Raw genomic sequence first — 27,857 nt, 5'->3', positions numbered from 1 at the left:
TTTGACAAAGAAAGTAATTATTTCTTATGACAAATTCTTTCAAATGGAATATACACTTAAGTTAGGATCTTTGTAACGCATAGACCAATTGACAGAGAGTTGTTCTGAATTTAGCAGATCTCAATCGAGGGAGGGTACATGTGGTTTTAAAAGAAATTAAAATCTTTGTCACGTGTATAAAAAATAATTTTTGGTTTTAAGGTTCTTTAGAGGTTTCCTTACTGCATTTTTCCCCTAAAATACTAAAATACTAAATAGTTATGGATTTTGCGTGGGAGGTAAGCGTGGCAATACCATAATCATCCAAATAAGCAGATGAGTGGCCTCAAGATCTGTTTCACCTTGCAAAGAGAGCAGTTGAACATGGAAAACTGAGTCCTTCATAAGCTTAAGAACCTAACCATGGCGTTAGCGTTCGGTTCAGTAACTCCTAATTCCAACAACACTTTCTATCTCACTCTCACTCTTCCAAAATCACCACCTCGCAACCTCATCAACAATCACCGTAATTTTTTCAGTGGCAACAAAGGTGTCAGCTATGGTCACAATCTGTTCTATACAGACCCAAGAACTAGAAGAGCTTCCCTTGCCACTATTCTCTGTTCTGCTTCCAATAAGCCATCACCATCTTCCTCTGAAATTAGGTACCCGTTTTCTCTCTTTCCTACTTCCTCATGTCAAATGGAGCAATCTATCAACTGATGTATAATATTATACTGGTAATAATTTATTTGTAATTAGGATGTAGACATGCATGATAGCATGACCATGGATACCTGATACCACTTTGTACAAATAGTGCTGGTAATTTATTAGATACGCTTCTCTTTCCGCATAAGCAATTATGGAAGCTACTCACAAAAGCTTTTTCCTATTATTTTTTGATATTAGAATCAATTGTAGAAGGATTTTTAAATATGCATTAGGTGTGAATTTAGATACTTACCTTCCTTATTGAGGATGGTTAGATAAAGATAATATAGGAGAACAGACACACACTTAGTGATGAGTCAGATAAAGATAATATTTAGGGTGAAGATGTGGTGCTAACTTGCTTTATAAAGTTTAGATTTGTTGAGAAGTCGCACATTGATTAGAAATATGACCAAATAAGTTCTTATAAAGGGTAGAACAACCTCACCCCTAAGCAGCTTTTGAGGTAAAGTTAGGCTTATCCAAATTCTAAGAAAAATTGATGCTGAGAATGTCATAAACAAACAATTAAGCTTTAGCTTTAAATTTCAATTTTTCACCATTTATTTTCATCCTATACTTGATTTTTTGGGTCATGCTATTTATGGCTCTCAAAGCCTAAAAAAGAAAAGATCAGGATAGTTTTCATTGGAATTATCTGTTAGGTACCAGAATAACAACACTATGACTGAATGAAACTGAGATTGATGATCACTGAATCCTCTGGAAATACCCAGAAACAGTGTTTAAGGAATTACAAATAACAGAAAGAAAAACAAGATAAGCAAGAGCAATTTCGAGAGTGCTCTTTCTCTCCCAAGTCCTATGCCAAATTCTGCCTACCTCTCTCTCTCTCTATACTAACATATATATCCTTAGCTAATAGTACTGGTCCCCTCCTTATCATTGAGAATCTGCCACCTCACCAGGTGGTGGTTATTTTGGGATCCTAAGCTTCTAGAATGTTGGCCTCCAGCTGTGGCTTGGGCCTCCTAGCATAGACGTTGCCAAACCTGGGCCTGGAGCTTGGGTTTGCAACATCTCTCCCCCCTTGAAGATTCAGCTTGTCCTCAAGCTGATGATTAGGGAACTGGTCCAGCAACTTACTGAAATCCTCCCATGAGTCTTCAAATGTTGGTAGGTCCTTCCACCTGATTAGCACTTCTAAGTCCCCATCCCTGTTTTCCCTGGTGTCCATAATAGCTTCTGGTTCGACCTTGAGTTCCCATTCTTCAGTAAGAGCTGCTGGTAATGGTTGGCTTTGAACTCCTGCATTCACAGCCTTCTTGAGCAGGGAAATATGGAAGACAGGATGCACTTGGCTTCCTTCTGGCAACTGCAGTTTATAGGCAGCTGGGTTGATCTTTGCTATAATTGGATAAGGTCCATAATACCTAGGACTCAACTTCTGATTGCTTCTCTTAGCCAAACTCTTGAGCTTATAGGGTTGAATCTTCAGATAAACCAGATCCCCCACTTCATATTGAACATCCCTTCTGTGCTTGTTGGCCTGCTGCCTCATTCTATTCTGTGCCTTCTCTAGATTACTCTTGAGCTCCTCTAGAATTAGATTCCTCTCAGCAGTCAATTTCTCCACTTCATCTACTGATGTTAAAGAATCATTTCCCTTAAAAATCACAGGTGGTTCTCTCCCATAAAGAGCCTTGAAAGGAGTGGTTTTGATGGCTGAATGGTAATTTGTATTGTACCAGAATTCTGCCCAACTCAGCCATTTGGGCCATTGCTTTGGTTTGGACCCTGTTACACACCTTAGATATGTCTCAACACATCGATTAACCACCTCAGTTTGTCCATCTGTCTGAGGGTGGTATGCAGAGCTGAATTTCAATTTTGTGCCAGCTAGTTTGAACATCTCTGACCAGAATGTGCTGAGAAATACTCTGTCTCTATCAGACACAATGGAGGTGGGAAAACCATGTAGTCTTACCACTTCTTTGATGAATACTTCAGCAATCTCCTTGGCATTGTATGGGTGAGATAAAGCAATGAAGTGTGCATACTTAGTAAACCTGTCTACTACCACTAGTATGGTATCTTTTCCCATGGTTTTAGGGAGACCTCCAATGAAATCCATGGATATATCAGTCCAACCTTGAGAGGGTATAGGGAGTGGTTGAAGAAATCCTGCTGGATTTAGTGCCTCATATTTGTTCCTCTGACACACCTCACACTTTTGTACATAATTTTGAATGTCTAGCTTCATACCTTCCCAGTAGAATAAAGCTGATATTCTCTTGTAGGTTCTGAAAATTCCAGCATGGCCTCCTAAGGCTGTATCATGAAATTCCTTCAGAACAGTGAGAATTTTGGTAGAGCCCTTAGGGAGAACTATTCTGTCTTTGTATAGCAATCTTCCCCTCTTCAGTTGATAACCAACAGCAGAATTCCCTTGAGTGGCTAACTCCTGCAGAACCTTTCTATATCTTTCATCCTCTAATATCTCAGCTTCCAAATCTGCCCATTCAGCACACTGGACTGAGGATATGGCAGAGAATTGCAACTTCCTGGATAAAGCATCAGCTGCTTTGTTTTCAATCCCAGGCTTGTACTTAATTTCAAAATCATAGCCCATCAACTTGCTCATCCACTTTTGTTGTTCTTCCCCCATTATTCTCTGATCTGCTAGAAATCTCAAGCTTCTCTGATCAGTGTGTATGACAAACTTGCTCCCTAGGAGATAATGTCTCCATTTTTGCACAGCAAGAACCACTGCCATCAATTCTCTTTCATAAACAGATTTGGCTTGAGCCCTATCAGATAAAGTTTTGCTCATATAGGCAACTGGTCTTCCTTCCTGCATAAGGACAGCTCCAAGTCCCTTCCCAGAAGCATCTGTTTCCAGAATGAAAGGTTTGTCAAAATTGGGTGGAACAAGAACTGGAACAGTAGTCATCACTTCCTTCAACTTCACAAAAGCTTGGGTGGCTCCTTCAGTCCACTGGAAGCTATTCTTCTTGAGCAATTGATTTAGAGGTTGTGCTAGTTTGCTGTAATTTTTCACAAATCTTCTGTAGTACCCTGTGAGTCCTAAGAACCCTCTTAATCCTTTCACCTCCTTAGGAATAGGCCAATCTAGCATATCTTTAATCTTGCTAGGATCAGCCGCAACTCCTGCTTGTGATATGACATGTCCTAAATAAATTATCTCAGGTTGACCAAAAGAACATTTCTTCTGGTTTGCAACCAGATTGTTTTCCTTCAACACTTGTAAGACAATCCTTAAGTGGTCCTTGTGCAGCTCTTCATTCTTACTATAAATGAGGATATCATCAAAAAAAACAAGTACAAACTTCCTCAAGTAAGGTCTCAACACTTGGTTCATGAGTGCTTGAAATGTAGATGGTGCATTTGTCAATCCAAAAGGGAGGACCAAGTATTCATAATGCCCTTCATGGGTTCTAAAAGCTGTCTTAGGGATGTCTTCTTCTTTCATCCTAATCTGGTGGTACCCTGATTTTAAATCCAGCTTTGAGAAAACCACAGCAGCCCCAATTTCATCCAAGAGTTCATCAATAATTGGTATAGGGAATTTGTCAGGAATAGTGGCCTTGTTAAGGGCTCTATAATCTACACAAAATCTCCATCCCCCATCTTTCTTTTTTACAAGAATAGCTGGGCTGCTGAAAGGACTAGTACTATGCCTAATTATTCCAGAATTCAGCATTTCTTTCACCAACTTCTCAATTTCATTCTTTTGATAGAAAGGGTACCTGTAAGGTCTGATGTTGGGAATGGAAGCTCCCTCTTGTAATTGAATAGCATGGTCAGTGGTCCTTCTTGGTGGTAGTCCCTTAGGCTCTTGGAACACTTCTGGATATTCTTCCAGAATTTTCCTCATTCCCTCTGGCACTTCAGCTTCTGTCTTTTCTTCTTCCTTCTGATACTCATAAGATAAGTAGTACCCCTCTGCTTCCTGCTGTTCAGTGATCTTAATTGATTTCCAATTAGCAGTCACCCTGCACACTGAGGGTTCCCCTTGCAGAACCATCTTCTGCCCTTGAGAAACCCATTGTATGATGAGTTCCTGGAAATTTGCTTCAATATTTCCCAGACTAGCAAGCCAGTCCATTCCCAGAACCACTTCTGTACCTCCCAATCCTAGTATAAAGAAGTGCTGCATAATGGGAATTCCTTGGACTTCTAGTTTCAAGTTCTTGCATACCCCAGAGTTCCTCTCCTTTGCCCCATTCCCCACTTCTACAACATATTCAGAGGTTGCAATGACTGGAATTTCTAGTTCAACTACAAGGTCTTGGGAGATGAAATTGCTGGTTGCTCCACAATCTATTAAAATCAGAACTTCCCTATTTCCTATCTTCCCTTTCACTTTGAAGGATCGGTTGGAGGTTAACCCTTCCTTGCTGTTCAATGACAACTGGAGAACCTTCCCTTCCAGCACAAATTCCCCATCCTCAGCTTCCTCAAAAATCTCCTCTTCTTCCTCATCCTCCTCTACTTCCATCAGAATGAGTTGGTAGTTTTTCATGGAGCAAATGTGTTCTTTCCCCCATTTGTCTCCACACTTAAAGCATAATCCCTTCCTGCTTCTCTCTTGGAGTTCAGTTTGGGTCAACCTCTGCCCTCCATTCCACTTCTTTTCTGGTTGTTTTCCTTCTGTGTCCTGATTACCAGTGCCTCCTTTGTTCTGGAGACTTTTCCCTTCATTGTCTTGATTTCCTGTACCCCCTTTGCTCTGGAAATTCACATAAGAGTTTGCAATTCTTCCCTTGCTGTCCCCTGTACTGGAATAATACCTTCCCCCAACACCCCCTTTTTCCTTCCATCCCCTTTTGTCTTCCTCCTTAGGTTTGCCTCCTCTCATAGCTGTGTTTTTCTCTTCGAGCAACAACGCTCGATCCATTAATTCTGCTAGATCATCAGCAGGGTACAGCTTCATTTCAGCTTTGATTTCTTCTTGCAACCCGTTTAAGAATACTCCTTTCAGCACCTCTCTGTCAGCGTTCCTCATGGGCGCTGCTAGTAACTCAAAATTCTCCCTGTACTCCATAACGCTTCCTTTCTGTTTCACACTCAACAGAGGACCAAACGGGTTCTGGAGAAGTGCGGGTTGGAAACGGCGAAACAGAGCTTGTTTGAAAGGTTCCCAAGCTCGCTCTAATGTCTGCTCTTCCCACCACTGAAACCACCCAAGAGCACGATCCTCCATGGCGATCATCACCATCTCGATCTTCTCCGCTTCCTCGACCCGGCTGAGTCGGAAAAACCGCTCAACCTTGGTGACCCACCCGTAAGCGTCGTTTCCATTGAACATCGGGATGTCCACTCGTCTTCCTGTGACGGCGCGCAAATGGCTCCGGTGGTGATAGTGCTCGTGGTGTTCTCTGCTGCGCGACGCTGTTCGCGACCCGGTACGCGACCCGGTTCGTGACCCGTCATAAGTTCTCGCTGTTGAGACTGAGTTGTGCTCGCGTGAGCTCCTCCGATGCCGCGGGGTATTAGAACGCCCCCTGGTTCGCCGTCGGTCGCGACTCAGGAAGAGTCGCCGGAGTTCTTCAAACTGTTCGTGAGCCACCTCTTTCATCTCAGTAAGGGAACGCTCCAGATCATCCACTCTTGATTCCATCGCACCGCGGGTCAGCACCATACAGCTCCCTTTTTGGATCGGGAGCTCTGATACCAAATGTTAGGTACCAGAATAACAACACTATGACTGAATGAAACTGAGATTGATGATCACTGAATCCTCTGGAAATACCCAGAAACAGTGTTTAAGGAATTACAAATAACAGAAAGAAAAACAAGATAAGCAAGAGCAATTTCGAGAGTGCTCTTTCTCTCCCAAGTCCTATGCCAAATTCTGCCTACCTCTCTCTCTCTCTATACTAACATATATATCCTTAGCTAATAGTACTGGTCCCCTCCTTATCATTGAGAATCTGCCACCTCACCAGGTGGTGGTTATTTTGGGATCCTAAGCTTCTAGAATGTTGGCCTCCAGCTGTGGCTTGGGCCTCCTAGCATAGACGTTGCCAAACCTGGGCCTGGAGCTTGGGTTTGCAACATTATCTTACCGATGAAAATGGTCACTCAGTTTCTTGCTGTGGAATCCCCTGAAGCCTTATATTTTATTATGAGGAGTGTTTATAAGTAACAATCCAAAATGAAACCTCTCATGGCTATTTTGTCTGCCATATAGCATGGCTATTTTGTTTTTCCTTGTCTGCGTTTGGGCAAACCTCTCAAATGAATGCAGAGTTCACATTACTCAAGTTTCTTTTCTTATGGGGTCTCCTCTTTATGCAATGCTTCTTTCATCAGGTTCTATTTGCCAGTCATGCTTCATCAATCATTAATAATATTTGTTCTTCAGCTCTACAGCCAGGATAAGGACCGAGGTTCTCTCTCCCTTTCGGTCTCTTAGGATGTTCTTTTATGTTGCTTTTATTGCAAGTGCTTCTTTGGGGGCATTCATAGCAGCCACACAACTAATCGGTGCACTGGCCAATTCATCAAGAGCATCTCAAGTCCCTGAAATTCTGAAAGGCCTTGGCATTGACATTGGAGCTGTATCTATATTTGCTTTCTTGTACTTCAGAGATAACAAAGCAAAGAATGCACAAGAGGCTCGGCTCTCAAGAGAGGAATTCTTATCAAACCTTAAGCTCCGTGTGGATGAGAAGAAGATCATTCCCGTTAGCTCATTGAGAGGGATTGCTCGTCTTGTCATCTGTGCTGGCCCGGAATCCTTCATAACAGAGTCTTTCAAGCGCAGTGAACCTTTCACAGAAGGTCTTATGGACAGAGGGGTGCTTGTTGTGCCCTTTGTAACAGATGGAAATTCACCTGATTTGGAGTTTGAGGAAACTGAGGAGATGAAGCAGCTTGCCACAAGAAGGAAGAGACTCTGGCAGCTGACTCCAGTTTATATCACTGAGTGGTCCAAGTATGTCTATGAGGAAAGAAAATAAGAGAAATATTAGTAAATAAGAGAAATAATAGTAACGCAGTCTCTAACCAACTCTTTGTACATGGATTTGGATTCTCTGTAGTCAAGGAAATCCTAAATTCACACATTCAAGGAATTTGAGTCGTTCGATCAAGGTCAGATAGCTTAGACGTTCCTTCAAATCAGGCGGTTAAGGTGAACTTGAAGTATAAATCGTCGAACGATCAGATTCATTGACAACGTGAATTTAAGATTCCCTGACGGGAAGGAAATCCAAATCCTTCTAACACGCTTCTTATTCATGTGTGTTTAAAAGAATGCAGATTATATTATTAGCATTCCTCTCTAGGAAGTTAATATGTGCAATTGAAGTTATTCTGCTAATTGTTTTAATTTCTTTTCCCATATTGTCAACAGCTGGCTAGATGAACAAAAGAAGTTGGCGGGTGTGTCCTCTGAGTCTCCAGTGTAAGTAATACCCATGTATATCTAACTTTTCAGCTAAAGGGTATGAACATGACAAGACACAATTGCCTTTTTTGCCAATCTTGTTTTAAAATGTGGTTTTACAAACGTCTGAGATATGGTTTTGCTATGAAGTTATAAAGTCATGTGGGGTGAACATCCTGTAATGGAAAGCCATTTTATTTTGGAATGTCTTGGATATGAAAATTGCATAAGAAGTTTGACATTTTTACAGGTATCTATCTCTACGTCTGGATGGTCGTGTTCGTGGCAGTGGTGTTGGTTATCCTCCTTGGAATGCTTTCGTTGCTCAATTACCACCAGTAAAGGGAATGTGGACTGGACTACTAGATGGTTTTGATGGTAGAGTTTAGAAGAAGTGTTATCTGCTTGTGAAGGCTGATCTCTCATAAGTCATAACCTCTTCCAAATAATAGTGCAGCTCTTTGTTTCTTCTTTTTCTAGTTTTGTTTCCCGACTGGTCATTCCATTACAGTTTTATGATTTAACCTTTGTATATTTTTTGGCTCTGTTATCTTTTGAATTGTTTCTAAATTCTAAAGGGATGTTTAGAAATGTTTATATAGTGGCTATTGGCTTGGCTCCCACGAGTTTGATAATTATCCTTAGACATACACAATGCATACACCTAATTTTTATCTCTATTTCTCAATTCTTATCACATCCATCATATATCACATTCATTATTTATCTCTCTTGTCTTTCTTTTTCACGCTGAGTGTCTGTTGGATATCTGTCTTATGCAGATGTTTACAAATCATTTTCCTTCTGCATTAGCATCGTGTTGATCCCTTGTTGAAAGTTGTCTGCTAAAGATATTGCATTTTGTATGATTGTAGTAATAAAAAGTTGTATGATGCTTGTGCTTACCCTAACCCGCCTAAGGCCATGAATTCTGGGTCTTAGCTTGGTGCCACTTGAAAATCACTTCCGTAAAGTAGTTTTGCTAGTAGCCCATGAAACATTCATATAAAACCATTCCTTTCCTTTTTGTCCTTCTTTCTCTCTGTTTTCTCTCCATCAAACTCAATGGTACACATTAACTTATGCTAGCTTATGTGCACAAAACTTTGTGCAATAAGTGGACGTAACATGAATCTTTTCAGTTTCCTATATGTGATTGAATATATTTATGAACCATTTCACTATGATTCGATATTCGATAAACAGACATTAGTATGCACTTTAAGATAAAAATGAACAAAATTCTTCTTGTGAGAATCCACAAATTTATGCTGCCAGTTTTCGTCACCAACTATTTTAGTTACATTTGCTCTTCTAGTCTATCAAGTAGTGAGTATAGTTTCAGTTCTGCACAAAAAATAGAAACAACGCAGTGTGCCGCAATTAGTTCTGTTCCAATGTGTGAGAATTTCGCTTTAAATTTGGAATTAAAATCCTCTAAAAGATTTAACAATTTCCTAAATTGTTCTGTTCCAATCGTTTTTTACTCATGATTATCCCTCAACTTTATCCTCTCAAATGTGGACAACATGCTTAATTACTGATTTAATTCAAATAAAAAAAAAGAGTGTTTGTGGGTTAAGAGAAACTGCACATTGAATGTTGTTTATAGAGAGATCAAGGGGATAGATATAAAGAAAATATGATACACATTCATTTTTCTGACATAAAAATACATTAGGCTAGTAACTGCAATAGCATGACAAGAGTCAAAATTACAAGTACATTGGACTTATGCAACTTCTTCAATCTCATCCAGAGCATAATTGTTTGTTGATACATTTGCATAGTTCACCTTGTTGAATCGAACCACAACAGGGTAGCGAGTCTTGGGGTCCTGCACAACATCCAGAGAAATCAATAAAACATAAACTGGTTAATCACGGAATGTGGGAAAACAGAGAGGGTGCTTGAACCACTAACCTGATCAACAGCAACTACTGAACCAGTGCCTTTGTACCAGTAGGATTCCTTCCTAAGAATCTTCACCTGTTGAGTGCAAAGTAAAATTAGAAGCTAACCTTGTTACTAGCTAGATATCCAGTTCAACATAAATCTCAACTTCCAGACTATTAACTAAAAGCCTCAAATGAATAGCATGGACAAGTTTCACCACTGTCCTTCCCTCCTTTACATGTTCACCCTCAATCAGCATATTTGATTGTATGTTGAAATCTTCCATAACCATTTGTCAATTCAGAAAAACTTTACATGTTCACCCTCTATCACCATGATTGGATTCCAGTTACTCACATAAGCTTCCCACCAGAAATGATTATGCTTCAAGATCAATTGTAGGGGGATTTCTAAACATGGGCTTAATTTTGGCTATGGAATCAATCTACAAACATGATTATATATATTGCTAACAAGAAACCACTTTAACATAGTTCTCAAGTCTCAACAATGGTTATATGCAATATAGAAGTTGACAGCTGATCTAGAAAAGAATTGGGGTGCTAGTATATTCAACATTAAGGATCATATCAAATGCTTATGTAGTTAAAGTGATTCCAAAACACCAAAAGGTACAAGAGCTATTGCTAGTTTGCTACTACTGACCTTAGAACCTCTCTTGGGGCCAATTGGTGGTGGCTTGGGCTTTGGAGCTGCATCACCCTCCGCCGTAGGAGTGGCGGTGGCGGGTGCAGCAGCTTCATCAGCTGCCCTGACAACAAGCCTTGAACCGTTGATCTTTCCCACAGAAGGGAACATGACCCTTGAAGCTGATGTGTTGTTGGTGGTGGTGCCACCAGCAATGTTGAGTGACATGACAAATCCAGAAGCTGCTGATGCCATGCTAGCCATGAATGAATGACACTTCTGTGTGAGTGAGAGTGTGTGTGTGTCTCGGGTTCTCTCTGTTTGTGTTTGTGTGTGGCAATCAATCTTAACAGCGGGATTGAATGAAATGTGTTTGGTGGTTTATTCTGGAGAATTATCTGATCCTCAGAAGCGTGTGTCAATCTTTACCTCCACTAGTGTGCTGCCACTTGTGCACCATATCCCTTTCCTTTGGATAATGTTGTCACTACTCATCTAATAAGAATCTCCGAATCAAATAATTTATGATCAACAATAATCTTTTATATACACCATTTTGGTATAGAGTTAAGGCTATGTTTATGAATATAATTGAACATAATATAATATAATGTAATATAATGGAATGGAAGGAAATGAGACGGAATTGAATAAAAATCTCTTACAATTTTATTGTTTGGGTAATTGATGAAATGGATTTTTTTATTCTATATTACTCTTTCTTTTAAAACACTAATATTAAATATATAATATATAATATAAGTAGGAGTAGAAGAATAATTTTATAATTTCAGTTTTTATGAGTGTCAACTACCTTTTAGTTATTCACGGTCACGAATTAAAAGATATATGAGAGAATTTTTTTATCTTCTATGGATATCTCATATTCTTTGCATAGAGGGGGAAAATCACCAAGCAAACAATTTTAATTATAAATATTAGGCCAACAATCACAATCAAGGTATGCACACCGTCTATGAGTTGTTATTTTGCTTGATCATAGAAAGACTTAAGTGTCGATGTCTTGTCAATGACTCCTGCAATTCCTACCAACTGAAGCTTGAATATCATTCCATTGATTCCAAGTCGGTAAGCGAGCAGAGTAGAGAGGAACATTCATGTTGTTTGTTGGAATGTTGAAAACTACTCCCACCGCCATGAACAATCATCATGGTCAATACAAGGAAGAACAATGTTTCTATTCCTTTAACTAACTACAAGCGAATTCATAGAGTTCCACAATTCACAGAATTCTCAACCAGACCAACAACAAAATCTCAGTTGGTAGCCTCCCCTAGCCAATGAGGAATGCGTTGGAGAGAATTAACGCGATGAACCAAATAAACATGCGTTGAAGAGAATTGACGTGATAAACCAAATAAACATGTCGTGGACGAGAAACTACAACAACACCTTGATTAATACAAACGCACGTATGAACTGTTGTGTTTCCCACTCTGGTAACGTGCCCGTGACCAAGAGTGTTCTCGAGGTGAAAGAATTAAGGGTTACTTCCAAGAGTTGAAGCGCTCGGTCTCCTAAGGCCAATCGTTCCAAACTAAATTAGTTGTAACAACTTAAGTTGTGGGGTACATGAGCATGGAGGTCGTCCTCCACACACTTTTACACCGAAATTGCAACATGCAAATTTCGAGAGCCTTCCATAAGACGCTAATTGTGAAGCTTTACACAAGCGGGCAAGTCCTAGCGAGCACATCAAGGTGTATGAGAACAAAAATGAGCTATTTGGGTGCAACCAACCAGATTCTTTACTGAATTCACCCCCAAACGTTAAGGAAGTCGATCCTCACAAAGTTCCAAACTTCCACCTCACGGCTCAGTGTGAGATTGAGGATACATCTCCATAAGTTTTGTGCACCACTTCATCGCTAACAGGGACACGTCAAAGGCTCCCACTCCTTGGACCCGAACAAGGGGAAATCAAGTCCCTCAATTCGTTCCTAAACTAATTCTACTTTTAAACCGCACTCTATTTTTTTTTATTGGCAAATGTTAGTTGTTAGAAATGTTAGTAAATTAATCTCTCATTCGGGTTCGAACCCCCTTCACCCTTCATCCGCACTCTATTTAGAAACTTTACTACATATGGCCAATCGATCATTCCATTTTAAACATTCTTAAATTCAAATTTAATCATATCATAATAAAATGATATATTTAAATTCAATAGAGAGAAAAATGATGATGCACCGACGGTGTAAAGTTTTTATACACCGTCAACCAATTAGATTTCAATGATGTGTCACGTTAATTAATGAAATTAAATATAAAAGAGATTTTCTCACTCCCTTGAAATCTAGTTGGTTGAACGGTCAGCACCTAAAAATTAAACTCATTGAATAATTGTATAATTTTCTCTTACACTAAGAGCATCTCCAATGCTAGTTCTTATTTCTTAGTTCTTAGCACTATTCATGTGGGCCCGTATTGTCACATGTGTTTAAGCAACTCTCAAGTAATTTTGCTCCAACCATGAGTTCTTAGTTCTTAGTTCTTAGTTCTTAGTTCTTACTACTATTCATTTGGTCCCACCAACCACGTTATTTATAATTTTTATTTTCATAAAGTAATAAAACAAAACTCATAAAGTAATAAAGTAATTTGGATGAGAGAGAAATAATTAATATTTTAAGCTAAGAACTCAAAAAATCAAACATCTCATATAAGAACTGAGTTCTTATTTTTAAGAATTAAGGGGTCCATGTCAGCACCTCCAATTGTAAAGTTCTTAGTTCTTAACTCCAAAATAAGAACTAAGAACCTTGCATTGGAGATGCTCTAATAGTGTATTTGAAATAAATTCAATGATTACAAAGCTAGACTTTACAACTTGTCATTAGGGATGACAATGGGTAGGGTTTGGGTAGTGTACTATAGCACTCATCCCCATACCCGCGATTTAAAAAATTACCTGTACCCGTCCCCATACGCGCATGGGTAGCAACTTGAATGCCCGTCCCCGTACCCTCTGGGTACCTATATGCCCGTACCCGTGCCCATTACCCGCAATTTAGCTAACCAAAATATATTTTTCACTATTTTTGTTAATAGAAAACAAAAAATACAACTAACTTTTTAAATAAAAAACACTAATATAAATACAAAATATTATCTACGTAACAAATAAAATCATTCAACTAAGAATATACTTTTTTAGAACGAATAAGTAAGAAAGATATAATTTAATTTTTAATTTTGGATTTATAATATAGTTCTAAAGTTGTAGGTTATTAAATTGCTAATTTTAAAAATAAGTGTGAGTAAATTAGCAATATAATGATTATGAATACTTTAAATAGTCACCTATTTTTTAAAATAAGTAAATTTGAAAGCTATAACTTAAGTTAGTTTGTTCATATAATACAAAATGATAATAATAATAATAAGAGAAAAAGTTTGATGCACCGACGGTGTAAAGTTTTTTTACACCGTCAACCAATCAGATTTCAAGGATGTGTCACGTCAATTAATGAAATTAAATAAAAAGAGAAATTTTCTCACATCCTTAAAATCTGATTGGTTGATGGTGTAAAAAAACTTTACACCGTCGGTGCATAGAAATTAAACTCTAATAATAATAATAATAATAATAATAATAATAATAATAATAATAATAATAATATGTGTGTGCGGGTATGGGGCGAGTTGGGTACTATAGTACCCATACCCGCACTCATACCCAATACTTTTTGCGGGTAATTACCCATACCAAACCTCATACTCATCTAGCGGGTTTTTACCCTATCCATAGTGGATATTTTTTACGGGTATCCTATGGGTATGAGACCCATTGCCATCCCTACTTGTCATCCTAATTAATTGAGGCTTCTCCCACGTATGAACGGAAGATTCAACTAGGGAGGGAGAGGTGTGGAAGTGGGAGAAAAGCATCCTCCTCTGTCACGTGCCGTTTGGCGCCAATTTCACAACCGCCATAGCCGCCGTCCACCACCGTGTAGCGCAATGAAGAAAAGGCGAAATTCCCGAATTGACACCGACGATGAAGCTCCGGCCACCACACAAGGTGGGTGGTTTCTTCCTTTCTCCTTGAATCGTTCACTTCCTTCATTGATTTGATAAAAAAAACTGCATTCCATTATCTGATTGCAGAAATCGGTCGCCATAGAAAAGTGAAGTTCGTCGCTGCTCCCGAAAACGATAGCCCTAGACTATCAGTATCAGAGAGACGAAAAGTTACAGCAGGTGAGTTTTCAGTTTCGCTTGCATCTCCTTCTCAGAAATGCGTCTACTTCTGCTACCACATTCATTGCACATTCTCGTAGTAATTGTTTGTTTGAATTTTTCTTCAAAACTGGAAAATTGTTATCCCAATTGTGTAAGATTCAATGTGTTGAATAAATGGTGGGGTTTTCCGATAAATAGTATTTTTTAACTAGTATTCTGTTTCATATTTTCTGATGAATAACCAAACGGGCTTGTAGCTTGCTTTGCTATTTTGAGCTTATTTTCATACACTTTTCAAATTAGTTTATGAGTAAGTGTCCATACCTATTTGTAAGCTACTTTAAGCTTATGTCAATAAGCTTCTCATAAGCTAATAGACTCATGTAATATCTGTTTATTGTCATAAGCGTTTAATTAAGTTGTGTACCTAACCGCGTCATTGGAGTATCTTTTTTAATTGTGATAAATCAAAGAGAATTCTAAAGAGAGAAAGTAAACTAAAAGGGCTCCATATTATCCAAAAGATACAAATGAAGTGATTACACAAATTATTTGTACTACAACTCACTAGCAAACTCAATGAACAAATTGACAACTACAAACAGAATTTAGTAAGTAGCTAATAAGCAACTAATAATTAGAGGACACTCATTGGCGAGACCTTTATTGTTTTAAGTATTTCAGCTCTGATAATATGGATGTCAGGTACAGATATGGATCCAAAGACTTCCGAATATGCTTTCTTTAAGAAATTGAAGAATGATGCAAGCCTCAGATTTTATGCACATCCACTGAAAAAGGATGCATCCCTATCATCGAAGAAGCCTAGATCCAGTGACTATTCCAGAGGTTGGTTGAACTTGAATGTGAAAGGAATTTTGTATATACATGTCGATGTTGGGAGATTCTACTGAAGGACCGAAACTGTTGGTCTAATAATGCCTGGAACTAACAATAACAAGTATTCCTTAATTTTTAAATGTGAGAACTTTTGTTTCTTTTAATACTGTCATGTATCACTTAGCCAGGATTGGGAATTCATTGACATGTTTATACTTGACAGATTTCTGATGATTGGTAGGGTTCGTAAGTGTTCACATTTAAAAATTTAAGGAATACAAACCATGACTCAGATTTTAAAAGAACTAAAACCAAGATTTAATTTATTTTTAAAGATAAAAGAAGATTTATAAGTCTTTATTTTATAATCATGCAGAGAGGACCGGCAGTGTTAGGGTTGCAAGTAAGGCCTTCAACTCTTCAAAGATCATTGAGGACATGTCATCTGTTAAGACCGACTCATTTGTCTCGCCGTCTGGTGGAACTTGGCTTAAGTCAGGTGTGTTAGAGGAGAGAAAACCTCAATACTTTAGACTGATACTTTTGAAATTTCACACAACCAGTGGATAGGAAAAGGGGATGCCTATAAAAAGGTGTTCCTCTTTCTGGGAACTTCGTTTCTGTCTTCTCAAAATATCAATATCTACTCATATTCAGTCGCGCTAGTTTTTGCAGTCTGCCTTGTGTGGCTTTGTGGTTTAGTTTTAATCAGAACATGACTATGTCATGAATAAAAATACAAAGCTTACTAGATTTTCATCTTAATGGGGCTTTAACCATGGGTCTAAAAGAAGTTTGCATATTGTAATTTGTAAACTGTTTTTTCCCTAGAACTTCAGAATTTAATTTCCTGGTAGAGAACAATCTAGTGCTCAAAGATATTTTTCTTGCTGGTGTATGCGCAGACCTTTATTCTATCAGAAGTATGCCAGAAAGCAATCAAGGTTGTAGTGACACCTTCAAACCCCAGGGTATACTTTCACATTAAGGTTTGATTTTCTTCATATTGATTGCTTAGGTGCCACGGGAAAAATAATGTGCAAAACAGTTTGAACATATATGATTTATTTTGCTGGTTCTATCGATGGAGTTAAATGTCATGCTTTTACTGGGTCCCACTGATTTGTTAATTAACCTTCACATGTTAAATTTATAATTGTTGGTTATGTACCTAAAATATGCAATTTACTGCTCATATTTGATAGTGTTTTGACACAGCATGTGTAACAATTTACTTTGTGACACTTCAGGAAACCAGTATGCAAATGGAGAAATTTTCTCTAGAAAGAGAGAGAAACTGCGACAATGTATTGCAGATGTCTTAATTCCTGATATAGAAAAGCTGTCTTCCAAAGGGTTAGGCACCGTTGCACTGTTAATAGTAGATGTTTTTGTAATTTTCCTTTATCGCGAATATAAATTTTGCAGGTGTGATATTGTTTCCATGCTCCTTAGTCGACTGTTCCCGATGAGCATTGAGGAAAATGTACGTTGTTTTAGCCCTTTCTAATGTTATATATATATCCTTCTAATGACTTGCCCTCATAGAAGTTTTTTGCTGTGACAGAAATCTGAGGATCCAAATCGAGGAAAAGTAGAAAATGATACCAGATATGATTTACTTGATTCTTCAGAGTCAGATTTTGAATTTAAGGAGCACTATCAGATACGTAAGAGGAGACTTCTTGAACTTGAACCAAGCTCATACTTCAGTGACCCTTTGTTGTCTCCTATGTTTCTCAAATCAGATGAGACAACTACTCCACATGCTGAGTTTCCAACCAATCATTCTTACAACTTTCAACCTCTCTACAGTATAGCAGAACCTGAGTGCAAATTCAGGGGATCTCCAAGTTTCAGTGCCACTACCAAGAGTGACATAACTCTTGGATCTCTGTCCAACGAAGTAGCAAATGAAACCACCTATGGTTTACTTGATTCTCAAGAGTTAGATGTTAAATTTACAGAACACCGTCAGATACCCAGGAGGGATCTCCTTGAACTTGAATCAAGCTCATCCTTCAGTGATCATTTGTTGTCTCCAATGTTTCTCCCATCACCTGAGTTCATTGCTCCATGCGCCGAAATTGCAGCCTATTCTCACAAGTTTCAACCTCTGTTCAGAATTACAGAAAATGAAAGCAAATTGGATGAAACTACAATTTTCATTGACAAGAATTATGTAACTAATGGATTTCTGTCTGATGAGAAAAAGCATGAAACTTTTACATTGAATCATTTCAAAGAGCTTGGGAAACTTGAGAGACAACCAATTTCTCTTCTTCTGGAAAAGGATTATGACTGCACAACAAATAAGGTAAATTTACCTATCAATTATAAGCATATAAATCCAGACATGCCCCCTGCATTATCAATTTTAGGCCATGGTGAAGAGCAGATGTTAAACAATGCATTAGCTCAATACCACTTTAGTCCTCTGCCTTTTCTACTTGACAAGCCACATGACTTCAATTCAAGATTGGATCCTGGTTTATTAAACTACCAAGAATTCAGTTTTGGAAAATCTGTTCATGAAGACATGGACACAAATTGTAACCATACAGCATTGTCCTTGTCACACTATAAGCACCAGTTTAAATTGTCAGAAAATTGCGAGAATGACATGACTTGTGTTGATCCAGACAGCAAATACCTTTCACCTTACCAACAATGGGTTAGAAGAACAGTTTCCAATGACCATCATGAGACAGAACCCTGGCTGCTTTCTCCTACACTGGATGAATGTCAGAGGTTGTTACCCTTAACCAGTTCCCATACAAGTTACCTTAGTTCAAATTCTAGATCTTTACTACTGCCCCAAAGGGAAGCAAATATGTCTTATCCTTTTCAGATTGTTGATAATTACGAGTCAGAGATGGAGCTTGGAAATCAAGGGGAAGAAGTGCTTTATCATTTTAGGAAAGACTTTATTGAAATGTATGATGCTTCTTTTCTTCGAATGTCCGTGCAAAGAGACATTGGATGCCAATTTTCAGTGGATGAAAATGACTACATCAATGAGCAAGAGCAGACACACAAGATGCTCGTCTAGAGTCCTACATTCTTGGTTAATTTTGTTCCTCTAGACTAGAGTCCTATTTTCACAGAAATGTAACCAAGAATATTGTTCCTATCTTTGACAATTCGGACCATTTACAGGACTTTGTCTTAGTAAAAATGACAAGAATGGTTGGTTGCACAAATATCTCAACCCACATTACCAAAGAAAAACGGAGAGCTTTGTTTTTTTCCCCTTCTACTTTTACTATACATTTTTTGCCGTGATTTCTTTTATAACAAAGGTTTATAATTTACAACTGAGACATTTATATTCTAAATAACAAACTGAATAGTATTAAATCCTCTCATTTTCAAAGGATATCGGAGCAATGCTAATATGTTAAATTGATTGTGTAAAATTTTGACACATCAAAAACTTTCCAGGACTCGAATATTAATAACTATACTCAGTGTAAATAAATTTTAGGTTTACTTGCATTTTCGATCTTATAATTTCACAAATGCAAAATTTTGGTTCTTAAAGTTTAATCAATTGCTCCAATCAAGTTCATCTACTTCTAAAATTGGACAAATGTGATCTAGTGATTAACTCGAGTTCAATAATGGATTGAAAAGTTGATACATGTTATAATTTTTTATATATATGAATGGCATGTTAAGAGGATTGATCTCGCATTTCACATAAAGAAATTATAATCCACATCATTTTTTTTTTAAGTTATTGCATCACAAGTTAATGTATGGACTACAATTTCAAAAATAGAGGAACTTAATTAGATCAATTAGAATTATAGGAACCACTGCAATTATAGAGTGCAAAACTGTAATCAACCCTAATTACTATTTTGCTATATCATAATCATAATGTATATGTATTCTAAAAAGACAAAAGAACAAGAAGGAGATATATGATTTGAAGTGTGTGTGTAATTTTTACACATACTAATATATCCAAAAAATTATTTCCTTTTGGCATATCTTAATGTTATTTATTGAATGTGTATCGATCGCAAGAGCTAAAAGTGATTGTTTAAATCACTAGATTGAAAATTCAACACTAAGATATTTCTAACCTTCACCATATCTAGTCAAAGTTGCAATAGCAATTTAATACATATCGTAGTGCCATCTCATGTAATTGAATGGCAGACCTCACCTAACTAACTTATTTACCCGCCGCCCCCATCATTTATCAAAGAGGCTGCACTTGTGAAACAATTTGTGCAAATTCCATAAGTAAAGCAAACCACAAACTTGGAACTCAAAATGATCTCCAATGTTTCTCTCTTTGATCCAATGAAGTGATCTTCATGCTACTCAAGGTTTCAATTTGCTTACGCTCTTCTGAACTACTCCATGGTGGTGTTGGAAGGCAAGAATCAAGACCGGACCACCGCAAGAGCGGGTGGGGTATGGTGCACGTGATTAAAGAATACATTATCATTGTTTCTTTTTTCTAATTAAGGTGATTATACTTTTCACAAACCACATATTATAATTGATATTTACATTTGGTTTTTCATTTGCTATTCTATTTAAAGGGTCGTTTTCAGGTGCATGTGCAACTTGTACGTCACTCATAAATAGAAAACGATATGTGACCCGTTCAATATTTTCTCACCCTTGATTAAAGGCTACCCTACTATACAAATCTTTTGTTTTCACTGCCTATAAAGCCCAAAATTTTGTGTAGACTATGTTACATTAATGTTAAGATCAAGCAATTAAACTATCCCAAGTCAAACTAACAAAATGAGGAAAATTCCTTGGCCTCAACTGATTTCGTTTCTTGCTCTCTGTTTATATTATAATCCTGTCTATTTGGTAAATCATTCATATTTTGAAGTAGCTAGATGAAATCCCAAAGTTTCCCCGCTATTATTATGTCAAGTAACTCACCTTTTATGTGTTCCTAAATTGGTATATTATTTCAGAAAATAACTTATATTAAAGTGATTTTTTTGGTATAAACCGTATGATATCCGATCAATATTTGGATGTCAACTATTTTAAATTCAGAATTTAGTTTAAGTTAAGACTCTCCATCCCTCCCTAGGTGTCTTGTGTGGAGATTAAACCTGAGAATTCTTCTCGCACTCAATTTGTGTTGCTAACTGAGTTGCTCTTGTGAGTATTCAAAGTGAGTTTATTGTGAAAAAATTAAGAATATATGCAATTTACAATTTTTATTTAAAATGATAATATATTTGAAATCAAATCATTGCTTGGTTTAGGTTTACTTACTTATTTTAGAGATAAACTCGCAGCCTTTTATCTCACATATTTTCGTGATTCTATATATCAAGCAATGACTCATCCAGCATTAATGCTGCTTTCCCTCACCAATATTATTTGGCGAAGATTTGGGTGAATGGACCTTTTTTCAACTTGCGTTTGCATATTTATTTTGCCTACAAAAGTGTAGCAACTTGCTTCTTTTTGTCTTACTGATTAAATTTTGCTTCAAACATGTGCAGCTGAACATGTGACTCAAATTCCATTAAAAAACAAGCACGAAATCAGTTTATAACAGAACAGATGAATAGTGATTTGATGATGAAAGTGTGTAACAGAGACAGTGGAAGGAGTACATAGCAGTACATAATAGCTAAGCAAAGATAGAGACAGAGGAACAAGCAGGACAAGGTTGAGGTTTGTGTGCCATAAGGAGATCATGATGCTGCTACCAAGGTGGAGGTTTCTTTAAAATTGTTACTTGTTTTTATTTATTTTCAAATGCTATGAAATAGCTCTACTTTCTGCAGTAGTAGTTAGTGTTGATATATTTGCTATTCTGTTAAATTCCCACATGTTACTAAATTTTGTACCTAATTGTCTTGCAGCTTCTTCACTTTCAACAGGTCAATCATACGAAGGAAAAACTAGAAAAGTAAAGGGAGAACTCATCAAGATGCTCATAGACCAAGAAATGTCCAAAGAAAAAAATTCCAAGCACAACTCACCAAATGTAATTGCCCAATTAATGGGGCTAGAAAGCCTTCCAAAGGTGAGAAGCCATGAAAAAGATTACTCTGAACATGTGTATGGTCAACTAGGATCTCCATTGAAACATTGGCACCTGGAAAATAGGTTCATGGATAAGGAAATGCTTCATGAAGTTCATCCAAGCACAGAACAGATTGCTTGCAAAAATGACTATGAAAGAGGTAGGTGGAGTGAAGATGTTGTTGTTGATAAGGAAAAAATGGCTCTCATTTGTCAGAAATTCATGGAAGCAAAAAGGCTTTCAACAGATGAGAGACTGCGCCAGTCGAAGCAATTCGAGGATGCCTTGGAAGTTTTAAGCTCCAACAGTGATCTCTTAATCAGGTTATTGGATTCACAAAATCTTCATTGTAGTCCAACAGATGAGAGAAATCCCATTACTCTTATTAAACCTTTGAAGATGTTTGACAATGACAAATCGGTCAAAAAGGGGAAGAAGAATTCTAGAATGATTAAGAAACAAGCAAATTCTGATCAAGCAATTGTATGGGAGAATATGAATCATGGATACTCTCCAGTCAGTCAGAAAGTTGATGAGTTTCCAGTTCAATCTACTCGAATCGTGATATTGAAGCCTAGCCCAGGAAGAACACCTGAGCTTAAGGCTTTCAATTCTCCAACAACTTCATCACCTCAAAATCTGCAAAGTGGGAATTTCTATCAGGGATTCGGAGATGAAGATGATGTGCTGGAATCCAAAAAATTGGCAAAAAAAAATCCAAACGAAATGCATGAAGGCTTGAGAAACTATCAAAAGGATAAAATTTTACATTCTTCAGTCTTTGAGAGTTCATTTAACAAACCACATCATGAGTACACACCTGGGAATTACATTGATTTGGAAGCCATGTCACCATTGGCAAGGCATTCATGGGAATACAACAACATCAATTGCTGGGGAAGTCCTTACTCTACAATGTCCTTAGGTCGCGCATCATGTTCTCCTGAGTCATCAGTGTGCATGGAAGCAAAGAAAAGACTTTCTGAAAGGTGGAACATGATGGCCTCCAACAATAAAGGTTCTCAAGAACAAAGGCATGTGCAGCAACACTCTACCTTGGGGGAAATGCTTTCTCTTTCGCGTATAAAGAAATCCGTGACGTCTGAGTTCAAGAGCGTTAATGAAGACCAGGAAGAAGCAAGAAAATCTGTTTCTTGCAGGCTTTCTTTCAATGAAGATGTAAGCACTCAGGGTTCTCCTAAAAATGTTCCAAGGTCAAATTCTCTCCCTGCATCTTCTAGTGCCTATGAAACTGGGGTTAGCAAATCACAAGGGTCCAAGGTGCTGAAAAAGTCGAAGAGTATTGGATCATCGTTTAAAGGGAAAGTTACTAGTTTGTTTTCAAGGAATAAGAAATCAACCAAGAAAAAATCTAGTACATCTCAGTGTAAAGATGAAACCCAATCTCCTGTCACTGAAAGATCAGGTTTTCCAGCATCATCTGGAGTGCTTACAGATGATGAGTCTCAAAGCTTCAGCTTTCGCGGCTTGGAAGAGTGTTCTCTTTCAGCTCTATTTGAATCACCAAGAAGAACTTCAACAGTTTCTGTCTCAAACGGACAACAGCAAGAGATGATTGCACTTGAGGTAATGGCTTTTTTTATGTAAATTTCAATGTATCATTTTTTTTAGTTCATTTGCAAATTTTCTTTTCCTGACTACTATCTAGGATATGTTTGAAATTTTGAAAGAGAATAGAGTGGAATGAATAGAAAACAAAATGAAAAAACCAAACGAGCAATTCTTGCATCAGAAAACAACAAAATGAAAAACATCTGGGAAATACAAAATTATATTAGTATTTATGGCTTTTTATGAAATTTGTATGTCAGTGGACGGTAAAGCTAACTTATGTTCGATCTTTATTAAGGTATTGTTGAAAAATGATACCATGAAAAACAGCTATCAATCGTGAGATCTTGAGTAATCCTACATGATTCACAGGATCCTTCGTACCTAACTAGTGGAATTATTATAACCTGATGGTTCTTATGGTGCATAGATGCTTGTATGAGTTGTAGGCTAGGCTGCTAAGAAAATTAGACGAGTACAGTACCAGTTTCAGTGAATGGAAAATAAATTTGCTTGACAAATTGCTAGAATTCAATTTATTGGAATGTAGAAATATCAAACTTGTTTTCATCAACATGCTTGGTACTTGTTGATAATTAATAGCACTAACTTTTCTCGGTCAAGCTAAGGCCTAGAAGCTAGTGCACAGCCACTTCAGTTTCCTGTTATAGCAGATTATTGAGTGATAAATTGAATGTTTACATCCTAGGATAGTATGTAAACAAAAATCCTTGATTTGTTTGTTTTCACAGCCTGGATTGACTGAATCAAAGCCAATGGTGCCAGAGATATCAAGTGAAAACCAGGATCAGCCAAGTCCAATCTCAGTGTTAGAAACTCCATTTAAAGATTATACAGTTAATGACTCTATGAAGGGTGATCACCAGGGTATAATACTTAGCCTTTTCCTCTCTCTCTTTATCAGTGTCTTGCTATTTCAAGAAGTTCATATTTGATGTTATTTAGACCTTACATTATTGTTACTACTGTTTAAATAGGATCTGAGGTTCCACTGAAGTCCAATTTAATTGACAAATCACCACCTATAGAATCAGTATCTAGGACCCTGTCATGGCATGATTCTTGTGAAGACGTAGCAAGTTCTTATTCTGTAAAATCCTCTTCATTAGACACCAAGGTAGAGGGGCAGGAGTGGATTCTATTGGTCCAGAAACTACTATCAGCAGCAGGACTTGATGATCAAGAAAATTGCAACTCATTTCACACTAGATGGCATTCCACTGAAAGCCCATTGGATCCTTCACTGAGGGACACATATGCCAACATGAATGACAACAAGGACCCTTGGACTCTCCATGAGGCCAGGAGAAGGAAGATGAGATCAAATCAGAAGCTTGTGTTTGACTTTGTCAATGCTGCACTGTTAGAAATTGGTTATGATGGACCAGAGAATCACTTAAAGAGGAGAATGTACAGTGGGAGCCACTTCAGGCCCCTAGTAGTGAAGCAAGAGTGTGGTGGATCTCCTCCCATTTTGGTGGACCACATTGTGGGCCAAATGAAGGAGTTAATGTGGGAGGATTGTGGGGACAACCACAGCCTGGTGGTAGAGAGTGTTGTTAGGAAAGAAGCTGTGAAGGTGGGGTGGGTTGAGCTTATGAGGTTGGAGATTGATGTTTTGGGGAGTGAGATAGAGGGGAAGTTGATACAAGAGCTTGTGGAAAATGCTGTGGTTGATTTAACAGGAAGAGCCTGAAGGAAATCCTCAAGAAAGTTTTTTCTGCTTTTAATGTTGAATAATTGAATAAAATACTGTAAGTCCTACAATGTGTTGCATTTTAATATCCACATGGCCCTACTCACCTAATATGTTACCAATAGAAATTTGTAGTTATCTGATATTTATGACTGTCATATATATAAAAATAATTACCTATGCCCTGATACCACTGACAAGGAAAGGATTGGAACTAAATTCTTCTGCTTTCGAGTTATTAGAATTTGGACTGAATCTAACTCTACCTCATAAGCTAGATCAGAGATGAGAGCGTGAAAATCACAAACTTCATCCGAATGCATGTATCCAATTATGAAATATCTAACGGGCAGGTCATGTCAATGCCCTTATCCCCATTGTGGAATATCTGAATAGCGAATTACCAAAGTAGAATTTGAATTGTGTCTAACTCTACCCGATACAGTTAACTTAGAGGCAAGGATTGCCCTTCAATCATATCTCTATAATTAATGTGGCCTAACGAGAGTGATTTTTAAATATCTCAGAGTTCATGCCCAAAAAACTATCTAACTTCTCAAACAAGGAATATTAAGTATTACACTGGTTATAAGAAACCTAAATTAATCAGTGCAAATTAGTTTTATGTTAATGGTGTGCAATTAGACCATGATACATGTCACCCACAAGTCACAATCTGTCTGTGTTGAACTGTTGGTACTACTAATGTAGCTATAAATGTGGTGATCTAATATCAGTGACGGACCTACGTTAGAGGTGAGTGGGGCATTTGACCCCACGTAATTTTCTTGAAATCTACCAGTATACACTGTTGTTTGATTATATATCATTGAATGGGAGCACACCATTGTATCCCATTGCCCCCACATGCCCCCACGTTACAATAATCATCTTCAGCACACTGATATATTTCATAGTGATTCTGGTTTGAAAAAAATGTACTATTAGGATAGTAAAGAACAAATAACATTAGCCCATTTGCATTGTTACATTGTGAAAAACAAAATGTTTTGTTACGTTGTGATTCTTTTTTCAAAGAGGCCCACAAGATGTTAATTAGGGTAGTAAAAAAGCAAATAACATTAGCCCAATGGTAGAAACTAGAAACAACTTGAGCTCGTGATAGAAAAATTGATTAAACTCCAATCCATGAAGAAACCATATTTTATTTATTCTCTTTATTCTTTGACAGTAATTCAATATATTTCTTGATCTCATTATATACTACACATGGTGCAAATAAGGTGTTTGGACTGGGCGGGACATAAAGAAGATTATGTCCCGCCCAAAATGAACAATAAATGATAGAAGATAGCCATGGCGGGAAGTGCGACACAACGAGCTTCATTGCCCCCCTTAGATGATGGACCCACAAGCCAGCTGGAAGATTCCTTTGGATTTGTCTTATATGTACAGGGATTTGGGCCCTGATTGTCAGGCCCAAATATAGGAAAGGTCCATATCATGACCACCCCCTCTATAAAAGGGGAGGTCATCCACTTGTACGAAACCAACTTTTTCAGCATTAATGAGAATATTCCTTTTATGGTAGTTTTGCTATTTTAGTGCTCTGCTAGGGTTTACTTTCTGTCACTCTTTTACGTAAGCTTGCCCTAGTACAGAACATTGGCGCCGTCTGTGGCTCTGACTTAGCTCTTCCGGGGACAGAAGGAGGAATTGCGAGCCATGGAGACTCGTTCATGCGGCGGGGGTCGACGCGATCATCGCCGGCGCGGTGGTGGTCGACACGGCGGTCGCGGCGGCGGACGAAACAACAATCGTCCCGTACTGGACGAGCAAGAGCAGGAAGCTTCCTCGGAGGGGGTCCACTCAGTGGCGCCGTCGCCAGCGTCATTGGTGCATGCAGCTCCGGGAAGACCTTCAGATCTGATCGCTAAATCAGATCCAGGTGTTCGGCGGCGTTCAACGCCGCCTGAATATGTAAACTTGGAAGATCTTAAAACCACTGCTCCACGGAGAGCGCAAGAGGCAGTGACAGGTATCACGCCTGCGGCTTTGCAACAAATGTTAGATACCTTGCAGAAGGTGCAGTCCCAAAACGAGCAGTTGCAAGCCCAAGTTGAGTATCTTACTCAGCGGCAGGATTTTAAGCAAGAACAACGTCTGGAGGCGGAGGATGTAGTTGAATTTCAACCTTTTGTTCCAGCCATAACTAGGGTGGACATTCCAAAGCACCTGCAAACCATGACATTAGACGCCTTCTCGGGCGAATCTGATCCTATGGAGCACCTTAGATATTTCAATACCAAAATGGTGATCGGCGGGGCGACGGATGCGGTAAAATGTCGATTATTGCCCTCCACGTTCAAAGGCATGGCGATGCAGTGGTTCATTCGACAACCGCCCTTCTCCATTGATAATTTCACTGATCTGTCCACGAAATTTCTGACTCAATTCTCCGCCAATAAAACCACAAAGGCAACAATGTTTGATCTTATCAGCATACATCAGCAACCAGGTGAGAAATTAAAAACCTACATGGCACGCTTCAGCAAGATGGCGGTGCAGTTGGAGGATGAAAATCCAGATGTCTGTTTGGCGTCATTCAAAAATGGCCTTCGGGCGGGAGATTTGAATAGAGACTTAACAAGGCGACCGGCAAAGGATATGATGGATCTTCGCGCTCGTGTTCAAGAGTTCATATTAATCGAGCAAGATGATCAGAAGAAACAAGAAAGAGAGGAAGGACGCAAACAGTCTCAGACTGGCGGTGTTTCACAGGAAAAATCCAAGGCGGGGAAGGAAACCAGGGTAGCGCAAACCCCCGTGTACCAAGACCGGGACCATACCAAAACTCTAAACCTGGTTTTCAAAATACATGGCACAGAAATTCACAAGGTCCCACTGCTGCCACAGCT

At 38.2% G+C, this 27,857-nt stretch overlaps 4 protein-coding genes across 11 annotated transcripts; 3 read left to right on the top strand and 1 right to left on the bottom strand.

The window, feature by feature from the left end:
* Positions 1 to 262: 262 nt before the first annotated feature.
* Positions 263 to 8,694, top strand: LOC130718540 (protein LOW PSII ACCUMULATION 1, chloroplastic). The gene is made up of 4 exons (XM_057569141.1): positions 263 to 644; positions 7,046 to 7,618; positions 8,039 to 8,089; positions 8,322 to 8,694. The coding sequence occupies exons 1-4, from the start codon at positions 403 to 405 to the stop codon at positions 8,458 to 8,460; spliced, it is 1,005 nt and encodes a 334-aa protein (XP_057425124.1). The 5' UTR covers positions 263 to 402; the 3' UTR covers positions 8,461 to 8,694.
* A 1,009-nt stretch (positions 8,695 to 9,703) lies between these two features.
* Positions 9,704 to 10,987, bottom strand: LOC130718541 (photosystem I reaction center subunit IV, chloroplastic). Its single transcript, XM_057569142.1, has 3 exons — positions 10,634 to 10,987; positions 9,995 to 10,060; positions 9,704 to 9,908 (listed from the first exon to the last, which is right to left on the bottom strand). The coding sequence occupies exons 1-3, from the start codon at positions 10,877 to 10,879 to the stop codon at positions 9,804 to 9,806; spliced, it is 417 nt and encodes a 138-aa protein (XP_057425125.1). The 5' UTR covers positions 10,880 to 10,987; the 3' UTR covers positions 9,704 to 9,803.
* Positions 10,988 to 14,467: 3,480 nt separating this feature from the next.
* Positions 14,468 to 18,864, top strand: LOC130720868 (uncharacterized). 5 transcript variants are annotated; one of them, XM_057571569.1, is made up of 8 exons: positions 14,468 to 14,660; positions 14,747 to 14,839; positions 15,527 to 15,670; positions 16,038 to 16,160; positions 16,567 to 16,632; positions 16,912 to 17,017; positions 17,090 to 17,147; positions 17,229 to 18,864. In XM_057571569.1, the coding sequence occupies exons 1-8, from the start codon at positions 14,600 to 14,602 to the stop codon at positions 18,711 to 18,713; spliced, it is 2,136 nt and encodes a 711-aa protein (XP_057427552.1). In that variant the 5' UTR covers positions 14,468 to 14,599; the 3' UTR covers positions 18,714 to 18,864. The 5 variants fall into 5 exon arrangements, with proteins under 5 accessions (XP_057427552.1, XP_057427550.1, XP_057427553.1 ...); XM_057571567.1 differs by having other exon boundaries at positions 15,533 to 15,670; positions 16,912 to 17,147; XM_057571570.1 differs by lacking the exon at positions 16,567 to 16,632.
* A 1,016-nt stretch (positions 18,865 to 19,880) lies between these two features.
* LOC130717814 (uncharacterized) lies at positions 19,881 to 25,158 on the top strand. 4 transcript variants are annotated; one of them, XM_057568184.1, is made up of 5 exons: positions 19,881 to 20,147; positions 21,160 to 21,373; positions 21,526 to 23,276; positions 24,014 to 24,149; positions 24,260 to 25,158. In XM_057568184.1, the coding sequence occupies exons 3-5, from the start codon at positions 21,594 to 21,596 to the stop codon at positions 24,976 to 24,978; spliced, it is 2,538 nt and encodes an 845-aa protein (XP_057424167.1). In that variant the 5' UTR covers positions 19,881 to 20,147; positions 21,160 to 21,373; positions 21,526 to 21,593; the 3' UTR covers positions 24,979 to 25,158. The 4 variants fall into 4 exon arrangements, with proteins under 4 accessions (XP_057424167.1, XP_057424166.1, XP_057424168.1 ...); XM_057568183.1 differs by lacking the exon at positions 19,881 to 20,147 and adding an exon at positions 20,384 to 20,506; XM_057568185.1 differs by lacking the exon at positions 19,881 to 20,147 and adding an exon at positions 20,569 to 21,049.
* The last annotated feature ends 2,699 nt before the right edge of the window (positions 25,159 to 27,857 follow it).

Source organism: Lotus japonicus, chromosome 5 (assembly GCF_012489685.1).
Source record: "Lotus japonicus ecotype B-129 chromosome 5, LjGifu_v1.2".
Lineage (NCBI taxonomy): Eukaryota > Viridiplantae > Streptophyta > Magnoliopsida > Fabales > Fabaceae > Lotus > Lotus japonicus.
Note: the sequence above shows the minus strand (reverse complement) of the source record. Positions and strands in the feature narration are given on the sequence as shown.

Excerpts from the sequence above, each read along its gene's own strand:
- LOC130718540 (XM_057569141.1), top strand. The coding sequence starts at position 403 with ATGGCGTTAGCGTTCGGTTCAGTAACTCCTAATTCCAACAACACTTTC. Across the intron at positions 645-7,045 it reads CCATCTTCCTCTGAAATTAG|CTCTACAGCCAGGATAAGGA; the intron begins GTACCCGTTTTC and ends TTTGTTCTTCAG. Across the intron at positions 7,619-8,038 it reads TATATCACTGAGTGGTCCAA|CTGGCTAGATGAACAAAAGA; the intron begins GTATGTCTATGA and ends TATTGTCAACAG.
- LOC130718541 (XM_057569142.1), bottom strand. The coding sequence starts at position 10,879 with ATGGCTAGCATGGCATCAGCAGCTTCTGGATTTGTCATGTCACTCAAC. Across the intron at positions 10,061-10,633 it reads GCCCCAAGAGAGGTTCTAAG|GTGAAGATTCTTAGGAAGGA; the intron begins GTCAGTAGTAGC and ends TGCACTCAACAG. Across the intron at positions 9,909-9,994 it reads CAGTAGTTGCTGTTGATCAG|GACCCCAAGACTCGCTACCC; the intron begins GTTAGTGGTTCA and ends GATGTTGTGCAG.
- LOC130720868 (XM_057571566.1), top strand. The coding sequence starts at position 14,600 with ATGAAGAAAAGGCGAAATTCCCGAATTGACACCGACGATGAAGCTCCG. Across the intron at positions 14,840-15,526 it reads GAGACGAAAAGTTACAGCAG|GTACAGATATGGATCCAAAG; the intron begins GTGAGTTTTCAG and ends TATGGATGTCAG. Across the intron at positions 16,633-16,911 it reads TGACACCTTCAAACCCCAGG|GAAACCAGTATGCAAATGGA; the intron begins GTATACTTTCAC and ends GTGACACTTCAG.
- LOC130717814 (XM_057568184.1), top strand. The coding sequence starts at position 21,594 with ATGCTCATAGACCAAGAAATGTCCAAAGAAAAAAATTCCAAGCACAAC. Across the intron at positions 23,277-24,013 it reads AAGAGATGATTGCACTTGAG|CCTGGATTGACTGAATCAAA; the intron begins GTAATGGCTTTT and ends TTGTTTTCACAG. Across the intron at positions 24,150-24,259 it reads TATGAAGGGTGATCACCAGG|GATCTGAGGTTCCACTGAAG; the intron begins GTATAATACTTA and ends CTGTTTAAATAG.